Source organism: Heterodontus francisci, chromosome 14, assembly GCF_036365525.1.
Source record: "Heterodontus francisci isolate sHetFra1 chromosome 14, sHetFra1.hap1, whole genome shotgun sequence".
Taxonomy (NCBI): Eukaryota; Metazoa; Chordata; class Chondrichthyes; order Heterodontiformes; family Heterodontidae; genus Heterodontus; species Heterodontus francisci.
Window position 1 is genome coordinate 98,288,083 of NC_090384.1, and position 16,407 is coordinate 98,304,489.

The 16,407-nt window shown below is 45.5% G+C and overlaps 1 protein-coding gene across 1 annotated transcript in view; it reads right to left on the reverse strand.

Annotated features, from left to right (window-relative positions):
* Nucleotides 1–417: 417 nt before the first annotated feature.
* Nucleotides 418–16,407, reverse strand: part of rcn1 (reticulocalbin 1, EF-hand calcium binding domain) — a 50,151-nt gene continuing 34,161 nt past the window's right edge. The window contains exons 6-7 of the mRNA XM_068046597.1: nucleotides 9,656–9,855; nucleotides 418–2,746 (exon numbers count right to left, since the gene is read on the reverse strand). Of these exons, the coding sequence (XP_067902698.1) occupies nucleotides 2,639–2,746; nucleotides 9,656–9,855 (308 nt within the window). The 3' untranslated portion in view covers nucleotides 418–2,638. The remainder of the gene's footprint in view (nucleotides 2,747–9,655; nucleotides 9,856–16,407) is intronic.

Here is a 16,407-nt window from a genome sequence, read left to right on the forward strand (position 1 = left end):
CCCCTCCACTGTCTCTGATTTGTCAGATTTTTTGGCTGACAAACAGTACTGGATGAGCAGAAATGACCTCCAACTAAATACTGGGAAGATTGAAGCCATTGTCTTTGGTCCCAGCCACAAATCCATTCCCTGGACACCGACTCCGTTCCTCTCCCTGGCAATGGTCTGAGGCCGAATCAGACCGTTCAAAGCCTTAACATCCTACCTGACCCTGAAATGAGCTTCCAGCCACCACTTTCACCTCCGTACATCGCCTGTCTCCACTCCTCCCTCAGCTCACTTGCTGCTGAAACCTTCATCCATGCCTTTGTGCTCACTGACTTGCATTGGCTCACACTCCAACAATGCTTTAATTTTGAAGTGCTTATCCTTGTTTTCAAATCCCCCCATGGCCTTTCCCCTCCCTATCTCTCTAACCCCCCTCCAGCCCTCCAACCCTCTGAGATAAGCAAGGGGGTGGAAGGTTATCGGGGGTAGGTGGAAATGTGGAGTAATCAGTTCAACCATGAGCTTATTGAATGGCGGAGCGGGCTCGAAGGGCCGAGTGGCCCACTCCTGTTCCTAATTCGTATGTTCGTGTGTCGTACGTTCTGCACTTCTCCAATTCGGGCTTCTTGTGCATCTCCAATTTTCCTCCCTTCACCGTCAGCAACCATACTTTCAGCAGTGAGTTCCTGAGCTTTGGAATTCCCTCCCTAAGCCTCTCCACCTCTTTCTCCTCCTTTAAGACGCTCCTCTTTAACCAAGCCTTTGGTCACCTGTTCTAATATCTCCTTGTGTGGCTCAGTAACGATTCTTGTTTGTTAACGCTCCTCTGGAACACCTTGGATGTTTTACTGCATTAAAGGTGCTATATAAATCAAAGTCATTGTTGTTGCATGTACCTGAATGTATCCTCTTTATATAGTACGTCAGTCCACATCTAACAAACATGTCCCAGCAGTTTTTAAATCCAAAATGTCCACGTGAATGCTCGGTAAGCATGTCGGAGGTTAACGCCTCAAATTAAAAATTCTCATCCTACTGTTCAAATCCCTTCGTGGCCTCATTCCTGCCTACCTCTGTAAGCTCCTCCAGCCCCCACAACACTCAAAGATCTCTGCTCGCCTCCAATTTTGGCCTCTTGCACATCCCCATTTTTAATCACTCGACAATTAGCTGCCATGCCTTCAACTGCAGCGGCCCTAAGCTCCTTAAACCTCTTCACTGCTCCTTAAAACCTACTTTTTCGACCAACCTTTAGATCACTTGTCACAATACCTCACATAGCTTGGTGTCAAATTTTATATGGTTACACCTCTGAGGAATGTTTCACTATGTTAAAAGGTGCTATATAAATGCAAGTTGTTGTTGCTGTTATGGCTTCAACAGCCTAGCAACATTTGTTGACCAATCTAAAAGGAATGACCAATTCTAAAATGTACAGAAAATCCTAATGACCAACAATTACTCCAACAAACTTGGCTGTCATTTCAGCAACTAATTTATCTGATTTGCTGGTGCCATGTAAACCACAGGCAGTCATTTTCTCTTCACTGATTTTTCACCGACCCTCCTTATCGGAGCTTGTCCCCTAGTCACCTATTCAGGATACCCAACAGCAAGTGAACCATTGCATCATTCCGAACAAACCAAATCGATAAAGTCTAGTTCACCAGGAAATGCACACAAAGACTTCATGTAAATGAGGTCAATGAGTGAAGGGGTCCAATTATTCCAGACACTTCCACTGTACAGAACCAAAAAGTGAAATGCAATGAAATGTAGTGTCATTTGAAAAGACAGATTGCAGGACTTAATAATTCATTTTCAGGATTTAGGCATCGCTGGCCAGGCCAGCATTTATTGCCTATCCCTAATTACTCTTGACAAGGTAGTGGTGAGCTGCCTTCTTGAACCGCTGCAGTCCATGTGGTGTAGGTACACCCACAGTGCTGTTAGGGAGGGATTTGCAGGATTTTGACCCAACGACAATGAAGGTACAGTGATATTGTTCCAAGTCAGGATGGTGTGTGACTTAGAGGGAAACTTGCAGGTGGTGATATTCCCGTGTACCTGCTGCCCTTGTCCTTCTAGGTGGTGGAGGTTGCAGGTTTGGGATAGAACGAAGACTAAAAACATTGAAATCAAACAAGTACATTATCTTTTGTAACTAATGCTTGCAAAACGGCACCGAATGGAGTACAATTCAGAACGCAGCCAGATAACTCTTGGCTGTTTTGGCAGGAGATTTTGCTGTTTTTTCATTATTTAGAACAACAGATTATATAATGAGGTGGAAATAATCTGACATCGTATATCCTGTGTGAAAGGAAAGAACTGAATGTGCCCAGCACCTCCCAACATTTTAAACTGTACAACTGTATTGAAATGAAGTCTTTGTACAACACAGATGGATTAGCACTGCCTTGTCATTGATGCAAATAAACGTCTGGGTAAAGGTGGCCCCAAGAGTTGATGAGGTAAAGAATGGACTATATTAGGAGAGTGAGATTGGACCAACAGCTTCAGTCACTTTACACATGGCAAGAACCTGCAGTCTGTTAGTCCGCTCCTGTGTCTTCAACAGAAATACGTTAAGTGTTTATAAGTGGGAGGAGAATTGTCACGTTGCCATCTGTAGTTTCCTCTGTTGGTATCACAACTCACTGTGGTGTCGAGTCAGATCTTCTCCATAGTTGGTGGCCTGGCTGCCAACGAACATATTCCAATTGTCCAGGATTTCTTGTTTTGATAATCTTTTATCCTATTAAAAAAGAATGAAACACAGGACACTTAAAACATTTTGGGACAAGAATGGATAAGGCTCTCACCCATCAAGGTTTGGTTGTTATGAACATACTGCCTAAAAGGGTGATGGAGGCAGATACCACAGGAACGTTCAAAGGGAAAATTGGATGTATATTTGAACAGACTGATTTCCAGGGTATGGGGGATAAAGCTAGGGTGTGGGACAAAATTGGACAGCTCTTTCAAAGTGCTGGTATAGGTCCAATGGGCTGAATGGCCTTTTCAGTGCTGTAAGGTTCTATGATCAAGTTGATGTCATACAATTATTTTTACACAAGCAATGTACACTTTTTTGACTGCATATAATGCAGGGATGGGGGAATTCATATATGTAGAGAAGCTAGAGAAACTTTAGAGCAGAAAATGTTATGGCGAGATTTAATAGAGGTGTTCAAAATTATGAAGGGTTTTAGTAGCCTAGATTGGAAGAAACGGTTTCTACTGGCAGGAGTATGGGTAACCAGAGAGCACAGATTTAAGATAATTGGGAAAAAGAATGAGAGGGAAGATAAGGAGAAATGCTTTCGCACCGCGAGTTGTTGTGATCTGGAATGCTCTGCCTGAAAGGGCAGTGGAAGCAGATTCAATAGCAAGTTTCAAAAGGGAATCGGATAAACACTTAAAAAAGAAAAAAATTGCAGGGCTGTGGGAAAGGACTGGGGGAGTGGGACTAATTGAATAGCTCTTTCTAAAGGCCGGCACAGGCATGATGGGCTGAATGGCCTCCTTCTGTGCTGTATGATTCGATATAACATGCAAATGGGTTTCCAGTACAATACAGTGAGCATTATATGCAATGACTTGGAATTCATTGTGATGGATCACCCAGGAGTGATCAGCAGGCATTAATCACATTGAAGGAATCCTTTTGATTTATTTACACCCTAATGATCATTGAAGAGTATCCATTGGTGCTGTATAATGCAGACAGGAGTTGGTGGCGGTAGTTTTTACATTTATTTCGAGTTTTTTTGACGATGGTGGTTGCCATAGCAGAGGTCATTCCTGCTGCTGGTGCACAACAATGACCTCTCTGAAGGAAGTGGAATGGCTGTGAGGTAATAACTGTTAATGATAATGATCTACAGTGGCCTATTGACACCACTGCCTTAGCAAATGAGTTGGGATCAGGGTGGAGCTTAAGGCAGGTCTCACAGAAAACAGTCTATTTACTCAGCAAATAAAGTCGATTTACAGAGTCTGTCGCAAACTTAACTCATGATCGAAACTGTAGCAACTTCTCCCAATAGGAGCAGGGTGACTTATCCAGCAAAATGCAGTGAGTGGAGGACAGTTACACAATACAAATTATTTGCATAAAATCAATCCCAGTTACCTATAGCAATGCCGTCTCCAAGTGTGATTGACAAGACTAATTACCCAATCAGCTCTATTCTAGCTATGAATAGGGGGGTTATTAATATATGCAGCCTGATAATCTATAGAAACCACACCACCCGGCTTTTTTATTTTAAAAAATTGGCTACTGTGAGTTGCTGTTTTTAAGCTGTCTTTTTATTGCATCAAGATCTGCGCTTGCAGCATCTGTGGAATCCTGAAGGGCGAATCTGCTGTCTTTCGGTAAGGGGACAGGAAGACATTTATTTACTGGGTCTTCCCAGGAAACAGCCTCACTGAATTCTGACAAGTTTATGTTTAGGTTGTAATTAGCTGTCAGAAATTTAGGCTAAATATTTAGCCATGGTTCAGTTAATAGCATTCTTGCCAGACAAGTTTGGCAAGTTTCGGGAAGCTTGGATAACACGGGATATTGTGAGCCCTAGTCAAAAAGAAAAATGAAGCATTTGTAAGGGCTGGAAGGCTAGGAACAGATGAAGCACTTAAGGAATATAAAGACAGTAGGAAGGAACTTAAGCAAGGAGTTAGGAGGGCTAAAAGGGGTCATGAAAAGTCATTGGCAAACAGGATTAAGGAAAATCCCAAGGCTTTTTATACATATATAAAGAGCAAGAGGGTAACCAGGGAAAGGGTTGGCCCACTCAAGGACAGAGATGGGAATCTATGCGTGGAGCCAGAGGAAATAGGTGAGGTGCTAAATGAGTACTTTGCATCAGTATTCACCAAGGAGAAGGACTTGGTGGATGATGAGCCTCGGGAAGGGAGTGCAGATAGTCTCAGTCATCTCATTATCAAAAAGGAGGAGGTGTTAGGTGTCTTGCAAAGCATTAAGGTAGATAAGTCCCCAGGGCCTGATGGGATCTACCCTAGAATACTGAGGGAGGCAAGGGAAGAAATTGCTGGGGCCTTGACAGAAATCTTAGCATCCTCATTGGCTACAGGTGAGGTCCCAGAGGACTGGAGAATAGCCAATGTTGTTCCTTTGTTTAAGAAGGGTGGTAAGGATAATCCAGGAAATTATAGGCCGGTGAGCCTTACGTCAGTGGTAGGGAAATTATTAGAGAGGATTCTTCGGGACAGGATTTACTCCCATTTGGAAACAAACAAACTTATTAGCGAGAGACAGCATGGTTTTGTGAAGGGGAGGTCGTGTCTTACTAATTTGATTGAGTTTTTTGAGGAAGTGACGAAGATGATTGATGAGGGAAGGGCAGTGGATGTTGTCTATATGGACTTTAGTAAAGCCTTTGACAAGGTCCCGCATGGCAGACTGGTGCAAAAGGTGAAGTCACACGGGATCAGAGGTGAGCTGGCAAGATGGATACAGAACTGGCTCAGTCACAGAAGACAGAGGGTAACAGTGGATGGGTGTTTTTCTGAATGGAGGGCTGTGACTAGTGGTGTTCCGCAGGGATCAGTGCTGGGACCTTTGCTGTTTATAGTATATATAAATGATTTGGAGGAAAATGTAGCTGGTCTGATTAGTAAGTTTGCGCACGACACAAAGGTTGGTGGAGTTGCGGATAATGATGAGGATTGTCAGAGGATACAGCAGGGTATAGATCGGTTGGAGACTTGGGCAGAGAAATGGCAGATGGAGTTTAATCCGGACAAATGTGAGGTAATGCATTTTGGAAGGTCTAATGCAGGTGGGAGGTATACAGTAAATGGCAGAACCCTTAGGAGTATTGACAGGCAGAGAGATCTGGGCGCACAGGTCCACAGGTCACTGAAAGTGGCAACGCAGGTGGATAAAGTAGTCAAGAAGGCATACGGCATGCTTGCCTTCATCGGTCGGGGCATAGAGTATAAAAATTGGCAAGTCATGTTGCAGCATGTACAGAACCTTAGTTAGGCCACACTTAGAATATTGCGTGCAATTCTGGTCGCCACACTACCAGAAGGACGTGGAGGCTTTGGAGAGGGTACAGAGGAGGTTTACCAGGATGTTGCCTGGTCTGGAGGGCATTAGCTATGAGGAGAGGTTGGAAAAACTTGGATTGTCTTCACTGTAACGACGGAGGTGGAGGGGCGACATGATAAAGGTTTACAAAGTTATGAGCGGCATGGACAGAGTGGATAGTCAGAAGCTTTTTCCAGGGTGGAAGAGTCAGTTACTAGGGGACATAGGTTTAAGGTGCGAGGGGCAAAGTTTAGAGGGGATGTGCAAGGCAAGTTTTTTTACACAGAGGGTGGTGAGTGCCTGGAACTTGCTGCCAGGGGAGGTGGTGGAAGCAGATATGATAGTGACGTTTAAGAGACATCTTGACAAATATATGAATAGGAAGGGTATAGAGGGATATGGGCCCCGGAAGTGCAGAAGGTGTTAGTTTAGGCAGGCATCAAGATCGGCGCAGGCTTGGAGGGCCAAATGGCCTGTTCCTGTGCTGTACTGTTCTTTGTTTGCCTCTGAGTTAGAAGGTTTAAGCCCCACCCCAGAGAATTGAGCACATAATCTAGGCTGGGACTGCAGTGCAGAAGGAGTGCTGCACTGCCAGAAAGTGCCACCTCTCAGATGAGACGTTGATCTGGGGCTGTGTCTTCTGTAATCTATTCGAAGTAGAGCAGGAAAGTTATCCCACAGTGTCCTGGCCAAAATTTATTCTTCAACCAACACGTAAAAAAAACAGATTATCACATTGTTGTTTGTTGTTCTTGCAGTACACTGATTGGCTGCTGTACTTCCTATAGTACAAGAGTGACTTCACTACAAAAGTACTTCAGTTGCTGTGAAGTCTTTGGGACTTCCTTGAGGTTGTAAATGGTGTTATATAAATGCTTAGAATCATAGAAATTTACAGCACAGGAGGGGGCCATTTGGCCCATTGTGTCCGTGCCAGCCAACAAGTAGCCGTCCAGCCTCATCCCACTTTCCAGCTCTTAGTCTGTAGCCTTGTAGGTTACGGCACTTTGTTTGCATATCCGAGTACTTTTTAAATGGTATGAGGGTTTCTAACCCTAACCCACCCCCCCCCCACCCCACCTTTCAGGCAGTGAGTTCCAGATCCCCATCACCCTCAGGGTGAAAACATTTCTCCTCAAATCCCCTCTGAACCTCCTACCTCTTACCCTAAATCTATGCCCCCGTGTTATGGGCCCCTCAACCAAGGGGAATGGGGCCTTCCTATCCACTCTATCGAGACCCCGCATACATTTATGTGCTTCAATTAGGTCTCCCCTCAGCCTTCTCGAAGAATACAAACCTATGCTGTCGCACTCTCATGCGGGAGGCGGTGGTGTAGTATCACTGCACTAGAAATCCAGAGACCCAGGCTAATGCTCTGGGGACATGGGTTTGAATCTCACCACAGTAGATGGTGAAATTTGAATTCACTTAATAAATCTGGAATTAGTCTAATGGTGACCATGAAACCATTGTCGATTGTTGTAAAAACCCATCTGGTTCACTAATGCCCTTTAGGGTAGGAAATCGTGTCCTTACGTGTGACACCAGACCCACAGCAATGTGTTTTGACTCTTAAATGCTAGCAAGGGCAATTAGGGACGGGCAACAAATACAGGCCTAGCCAACGATGCCCACATCCAACAAAATGAATTTTTAAAAAGTAATAACTACTCCAACTGATTTTGAGGGACTATTGTAACAGCATTGGATGATATAGCAACTTCACTCAAATAGCTAAATCCAAACCCCTCAAATAGATTAATGCCTTGTTCTGCTCATTATCCTCTGAAAAGAGCAGAGGGAGGTGCATATTAACAAACCTTTGGGGGGGTGGCACAGCAGGTAGATCAGGCAGATAGGAAAGCATATGGGAAACATGACTTTGTAAATAGGCACACTGAATACAAAAACAAGGAAGTCATGCTAAACAATCACTAGTTCGGCTTCAGCTGGAGTATTGTGTGGAATTCTGGGCAGAACACTTTAGGGAGGATGTCAAGGCCTTGGAAAGGGGTCAGAGGAGGTTTAATAGAACGGTACCAGGGATGACGGATTTCATAGATTAAAAATAACTGACAAAAGAACTAGAGGGAAAATGAGGAGAGATATTTCCAGTCAAAAGGTTGTTAAGATCTAGAACAGATTCCATTGGAATCGGGCATATGGAGTCATAGAGTTATACAGCACAGAAACAGACCATTCGTCCCATCGTGTCTGTGCGGAGCATCAAGCATCTATCTATTCTAATCCCATTTTCCAGCACTTGGCCCATAGCCTCATATGCTATGGCATTTCAAGTGCTCATCTAAATACTTCTGAAATGTTGAGGGTTCCTGCCTCTACCACCCCTTCTGGCAGTGCGTTCCAGATTCCAACCACCCTCTGGGTGAAAATCTTTTTCCTCAAATCCCTTCTAAACCTCCTTCCCCTTACCTTAAATCCATGCCTCCTGGTTACTGACACCTCCGCTAAGGGGAAAAGTTTCTTCCTATCTACCCTATCTATGCCTCTCATAATTTTGTATACCTCAATCAGGTCCCCCCCCCTCAGCCTTCTCTGCTCTAAGGAAAACAACCCTAGCCGATCCAGTCTCTCGTCATAGCTGAAATGCTCCAGCCCAGGCAACATCCTGGTGAATCTCCTCTGCACCCTCTCCAGTGCAATCACATCCTTCCTATAGTGTGGTGCTCAGAACTGTACACAGTACTCCTGCTGTGGCCTAACTAGCATTTTATACAGCTCCATCATAACCTCCCTGCTCTTATATTCTTTGCCTTGGCTAATAAAGGCATGTATCCCATATGCCTTCCTAACCGCCTTATCTACCTGTGCTGCTGCCTTCAGTGATCTATGGACAAGTACACCAAGGTCCCTCTGAACTTCCTAGGGTCCTACCATCCATTGTATATTCCCTTGCCTTGTTAGTCCTCCCAAAATGCATCACCTAACACTTCTCAGGATTAAATTCCATTTGCCACTTCTCTGCCCATCTTACCATCCTGTAATCTAAGGCTTTCCTCCTCACTATTTACGACACCATCAATTTTCGTGTCATCTGTGAACTTACTGATCATACCACCTATATTCACATCTAAATCATTAATGCACACTACAAACAGCAAGGATCCCAGCACCGATCCCTGCGGTACACCACTGGTCACAGGCTTCCAATCGCAAAAACAACCCTCAACCATCACCCTCTGCCTCCTGCCACTAAGCCAATTTTGTTTCCAATTTGCCAACTTGCCCTGGATTCCATGGGCTCTTCTTGACCAATCTCCCATGTGGGATGTTATCAAAAGACTTACTGAAGTCTGTGTAGACTACATCAACTGCTTTACCCTCATCTACACATCTAGTCACCTCCTCGAAAAATTCAATCAGATTTGTTAGACATGATCTCCCCATGCTGACTATACTTGAAGAGGACGAATTTTCAAGCTTATATAGCAAAAGCTGGGGTGTGGGATTAAACTGGACTGCTCTTTCAAAAAACTGGAACAGACATGATGGGCTGAATGGCCTCCTTCTGCATCATAAGATTCTATGATTCTAAGCATGTAGAACTTCTTTAGTCTTACAGAATGCCTTATGACTCACCCTATTCTTGTCAGACTCGTAGACGAGGTGTCTGGCTTCAGCCTGTGCATGGTCGTAATCCTCAGGGAGAATCCAGTGTTTGATTTCAGCCTTGTCCATCTTCCCATCCTTGTTTAAGTCACGGAAATCGGAAAAGTGCTCCCGCTCGGTCTTGACCCATTCAGGCTCCGTGGCGCCTTCTTCTCGTGCGTACATATCAGCTGAAAGTAGAGCAGGAAAAATGAGTCTGAGTGACTCCACGACCCATTGTGCTGCTAAGCTTCGAGTCAGTGCGAGGAGAAATGTCAGCATTCAAGTATGGTATCCTTACTCGCACCTAATCCCATTCACCCATCACCCGTCCTTGCTGACCTACATCCAGAAATGCCTAGATCTATAACTCCTTGAAACCTACATCTTTGATCATCTGCTGTAGTATTGGTTTATGTGGCTCAGTGTCAAACTTTGCTTCATAATGCGCTTGTGAAGCGTGCCTGAGATAATAAAGGTGCTATATAAATGCAAGTTGTTTTTGTTTAGTAGTCTTTTCTAGCTAACGATTAGAGTGCTAACTTCCTCATTGTACATTCCGGAACACCAGTGAACTGTATATAAATGACACACTCAGTTAACTTTATGTACCTTTTTTTAAATAATGTCTTTAAAGGAGAGTGAAATCAAGCAGGGCGTTGTTCCTGATTCTGTTAGTATCTCAATGGGCAGCTTAAAATTGCCCTCCACAGTTAGTTCTTCAAGGACTGATGTATTCATTGTATTTTTCTCCTCCGAGTTTTAATTGGTCAAAGAGTCTGTAATATTCTGGGAAAACCTGTAATGCAGGTGGATTGCATAGTTACTGTTGCTACTTGAGAGCTAATATCACAGAGCGAAAGAAAACCATTCTATTTAGTACGAAAGTGATATGTGTTGTTGTACTGTCGGGTGAGAGTTAAGGTTGTCACAAGAGAAAAATAAACAAAAAGGATTAAAACGGCAAAAATAACCTGCTGTTTTGGGCAGAGGTGTGGAGTATGCTTTTATTTATTATGGAAATCATTGGCAGTCGCCCTGGGGCTGTTGGAGCGTAATGATATTAGCAGCTGCACTAATTACAAAATAAAAATGATTCATGCCATTCCTGACGCCATGCTTAGATACTGGTGGCTTCCTAATTCTGCCCTCTTTGTGATATTGGTGTAAAATGATGCCTGTGGCACAAATGGGGGAGAAGGTACACATTGGTTAACATCATCAATACCACACAACAAAAGCCTGCATTTATATAGCATCCAAAGGCATTTCACAAGAGTGTTACCAAACAAAATTTGACATTGAGCCCCATAAGGAGATATTAGGAGAGATGACCAAAGCCTGGTCAAAGGGCAGGTTTTAAGGAGCATCTTAAAGGAGGGAAGCGAGGTAGAGAGGGGGAGAAGTTTAGGGAGGGAATTCGAGAGCTTGAGGCCCAGGCAACTGAAGGCACGGCTGCCAATGGTGGAGCGATTAAAATCGGGGATGCTCAAGAGGCCAGAATTACAGGGGCACAGAGATCTCGGAGGGTTATGGGCTGGAGGATATTCCAGAGATATGGAGGGGGTGAGAACATGGAGGGATTTGAAAACAAGCAGGAGAATTTTAAAATCAAGGTGTTACGACCAGGTGAGAAAGGTGTCTCGGGGTTCCTCTCAGCCTTCACCTAGTCTTACCATAACAGGGTTTAATTTTAAACACACCATGTTTTTAGCTCCCCCTTGGTGAATCCTTGTTCACCACTTTCCAATTATAAGGCAAAGAAACCAGCACAAACAGGTTTTCTTAGGTTTAAGGAAGAAAAGTTGAGATATATTAAACTTGGATTTTAAACTCTAATGCGGTTGACGCCCACGGATACACAATGCACCCACGCTAGCATACATATGCGATACATAAATGCAAATAGAGACAGGAAAGAGAAGAAAAATAAAATGGAAGCATTTGAGGCAATATCTAAAGAGTTTTTGTTACGGCTCTTCGAGCTCACCGTAGAATCCTTGATTGTAGGTAGATCTTACTTTTCACTGGGGCCCAGTATTCTTCTTAAACCTTGCTGGTTTTGGAGACTTTTCTCTCTTGGGGGTTCATGTGTCTTCAGTGGATTCAGAGGCTTGTGAGAAAGAGATGGCAGCAGACAGGAGAGATCTTCTTGGTCCAGGAGCAAACAGTCTTTCTGAGTTCAAACTCTCTGTGGCTGGTTCAAAAGACTGGAACAGCCAGTTAGTCATGTGACCAGCTGGTCTAACCAGTCCTGGCCCCTGCAGATTGCATCACCCCAGCAGGCCCCACTCAATGTCCAGTGATTAGCATCCACTGTGGGTTGAATGTGTCAGGGAACGGTCCTTTGTCCTTCCAAGTACTGTCTGTTAATATGCAAATGTCTTTTCCAGCCCTGGCTGATCTGTTTAACAAGTCACTTCCTCGCTCCAACAACAGTTAAAAATCAATGTTCATGACAAAATTAATGTGCCTCATTCTTGGCAGGTGGGGGCCTAGCATGACCCAAGGTGTTTATGGAGTGGGAGTCAATGTAGGTCACTGTGCACAGATGTGATGAGTGAATGGGACAAGTTAGGTCAGGGGCAACAGAATTTTGGAAGGACCTCAAGTTTACGGAGAGTAGAATATGGGAGGCCAGCCAGGAATGCATTGAAATAGTCACAAACTCATTGGAGTACTGTTCAGATATATATAACACAAATCTATCCAAGTCTTTTGTATATGTTAGGAAGGAGAAAAAATGCCTCAGGAGATTTTTCCCCCTAATTTGTTCCATTAATTAAAATCAAGCATTTTCACAATGTAAAAATAATTTAAGTTGATGTGGTCCATTAGATTGATTCATTTTGTTTAATACGTTTAGTCAGTATGTGATGTGAAGGCAGTCTGCACACTTATATGAAGAAAGCAAACAGCCACTACTGTTCACATATCAGCACCTCGTGACAACTACTGAGCAATTACAGGTAGCTAATGGCACTGAATGGAATTTAATTACTGTGAAATTAATTAATGTGAAATCACTGTCTATCCTAACTCACACGGAGTCTCGTACACCTATCAACACTGTACTCTCTGTACTGCATTGACTCCCAGTACAGCAATGCTTCAATTTTAAAATTCACATCCTGGGACTGAATTTTTGCCCCCCCCTCCGCCCGAAGACAGGAATGGAGATGGATGGGGGGCCTGAAAATACTGGCGCCCGGAAGCCTGTCAGTTTCAAGATGCCGTGCCCGGCGTCAGCAATAATCACCAAGACAGGGGAGGATGGGACAGGAATCCCACTCAGCTCCCAATTGGGGCCAATTAAAGCTGTTTAAAAGCTCTTTTAGAGCTCGTCAGGGGTTGGTTTAAATTTTTTAAGGGGTGCATGGGTTACCCGTGCCTTCAGATTAGCCGAAGGGAGGCAGTAAAGAGTGGGGAGCCAGTCATGGCTGCCCCAGGGCACCACCCCAACCCCATAAGTGGGTCAGCAGGGCAAAGGGATACTCATCACTCAGTAAGGGGGTTCTCTTGGCGCTGCGTAGGTGACAGGGAGAGTGGGCACTCAGCGCCCAGGCTTTGAATGGGTTTGCCACCCCCCCTGGCATCGCAGGGGAAGAAGAGCAGGGGCAAGGCTGCCATGGACAACTGGACAAGTTACCTGCCCAGAAAGAAGGCTCTAGCTGTCAAGGGGGGCACAACTGTCAGAATTTGGGCCTAGTGGCAATGAGAGGCAACACCCTCCACAGGATGGAACCCTGGGCAACAGGAGGACATGTGAGAAGAAAGAGGGGCAGGAAGGCAACAGAGGCCAAACCCCCAACACAGGATCTACCACCAAAGACGGTGCGACCTGGAGTTGACTCAGAACCAGTGCCACAGGAGACTGCGAAGCTCCAGGCAGATGCTCACAGGCATCTGTGCCCTCGTCACTGCAGACCATGCACCTCACAGCACTGGTCACTATGCCCTGCCACTATCGTCAAAGTCACTGTGGCCTTGAACTTCTTCACTTCTGGCTCTTTCCAAGGATCAGCTACAGACTCCATGGCATCTCAAAAATGGCTGCACATCGCTGCATCTCACTGGTCACTGATGCTCTCTTTGCCAGAACTGGACAGTACATTCATTTAACAACAGACACAGCTTCGCAGGGGCAAAGGAATATGGTTTCATGTCCATCATTGGATTCCCCCAGGTGCACTGCATCATCGATTGCACCCATGTGGCCAGAAAGCTACCAAGCGACTGGCCAGTGTGATCCATCAACAGGAAGGGCTTCCACTCCCTCAACGTCCAACTAGTCTGCGACCAGAACAAGAACTTCCTCCATGTGTGCTTGCTTTCCTGACAGCTGCCATGACTCCTTCATCCTCCACCAGTCCACACAGCCTCAGATCTTTACTCCAATCCCTAAAGTGCATGGATGGATCCTAGGGTACAAGGGCTAGCCATTGAAGAGATGGCTACTGATCCCTCTACTGGAACCCCAGGCAGTGGCACAGATGTGATGCAATCAATGCTGTCTTGGACAACTATTCAGCCGGCCATCGGGCTTCTGAAGACCAGTCAGATGGCACCCTCCAATACCCGCTTGCAAGGGTCTCGGTCATTGTGGTGGTCTGCTGTGCTCTCCATTACACAGCTCTCCAGAGAGATGTGGACCTCAAGGACAATGAAGCCTCATTGAAGCTCATTGAGGGAGGAGGAAGAGGAGGCAAAGAGAGATGAAACTGAACCGAGAGGTGCCCCTGCTGCACGACGAGGTGGCCTCCTCCTGCCACCCTCTGGAAAGAGGGAGCTCCCTCTTCTCCCTCACAGCCTCCAGCATTAGATCCAGGTCAGCATTGATGAAGCAAAGGGGAGCCCTGCCCTGGGTGCCAGGCCTCTGGCTCCCCTGCAACATCTCTCTTCCCTCTGGTGCTGTGGGAGGCATTGACACAATCAGCAGATCTCGCCCTTTGGACAACCAGCAGCCTCAGTGATGGCTGTCATGGGGAGTCTAAATGAGTCCCACACTTCATCTGACCCAGCTCTGATCCCACACCCATTGGCTCTAAATGGACAGGAAACCCAACTCCATATCAATTAAGGGCTTCTGCATGAGAAAATCTTAAACTTTAATCAGTTTCCCACCTGAAAACAACCTTCTCATCCTAAGGACCAATCTAGTGAACCTTCACTGTACTGCATCCAATGCAAGTATATCCTTCCTTAGATATAGAGGCCAAACCTGCACACAGTATTCCAGATGTGGTCTCACCAAAACCCTGTACAATTGTAGCAAGAATTCTTTATTCTTGAACTCCAATCCCCTTGCAATAAAGGCCAACATGTCATTTGCCTTCCTAATTGCTTGCTGTACCTGCATGCTAACTTTCTACATTTTTAGGGTGACACAGTGGCGCAGTGGTTAGCACCGCAGCCTCACAGCTCCAACGACCTGGGTTCAGTTCTGGGTACTGCCTGTGTGGAGTTTGCAAGTTCTCCCTGTGACCGCGTGGGTTTCCACCAGGTGCTCTGGTTTCCTCCCACAGCCAAAGACTTGCAGGTTGATAGGTAAATTGGCCGTTGTAAATTGCCCCTAATGTAGGTAGGAGAATGGTGGGGATGTGGTAGGGAATATGGGATTAATGTAGCATTAATATAAATGGGTTATAAATACATTGCTTTCATTGATCTCACCAAAGCCTTTGACCTCGTCAGCAGACGTGGTCTCTTCAGACTACTAGAAAAGATCGGATGTCCACCAAAGCTACTAAGTATCATCACCTCATTCCATGACAATATGAAAGGCACAATTCAACATGGTGGCTCCTCATCAGAGCCCTTTCCTATCCTGAGTGGTGTGAAACAGGGCTGTGTTCTCGCACCCACACTTTTTGGGATTTTCTTCTCCCTGCTGCTTTCACATGCGTTCAAATCCTCTGAAGAAGGAATTTTCCTCCACACAAGATCAGGGGGCAGGTTGTTCAACCTTGCCCGTCTAAGAGCGAAGTCCAAAGTACGGAAAGTCCTCATCAGAGAACTCCTCTTTGCTGACGATGCTGCTTTAACATCTCACACTGAAGAATGCCTGCAGAGTCTCATCGACAGGTTTGCGTCTGCCTGCAATGAATTTGGCCTAACCATCAGCCTCAAGAAAACGAACATCATGGGGCAGGATGTCAGAAATGCTCCATCCATCAATATTGGCGACCACGCTCTGGAAGTGGTTCAAGAGTTCACCTACCTAGGCTCAACTATCACCAGTAACCTGTCTCTAGATGCAGAAATCAACAAGCGCATGGGTAAGGCTTCCACTGCTATGTCCAGACTGGCCAAGAGAGTGTGGGAAAATGGCGCACTGACACGGAACACAAAAGTCCGAGTGTATCAGGCCTGTGTCCTCAGTACCTTGCTCTACGGCAGCGAGGCCTGGACAACGTATGCCAGCCAAGAGCGACGTCTCAATTCATTCCATCTTCGCTGCCTTCGGAGAATACTTGGCATCAGGTGGCAGGACTATATCTCCAACACAGAAGTCCTTGAAGCGGCCAACACCCCCAGCTTATACACACTACTGAGTCAGCGGCGCTTGAGATGGCTTGGCCATGTGAGCCGCATGGAAGATGGCAGGATCCCCAAAGACACATTGTACAGCGAGCTCGCCACTGGTATCAGACCCACCGGCCGTCCATGTCTCCGTTATAAAGACGTCTGCAAACGTGACATGAAATCGTGTGACATTGATCACAAGTCGTGGGAGTCAGTTG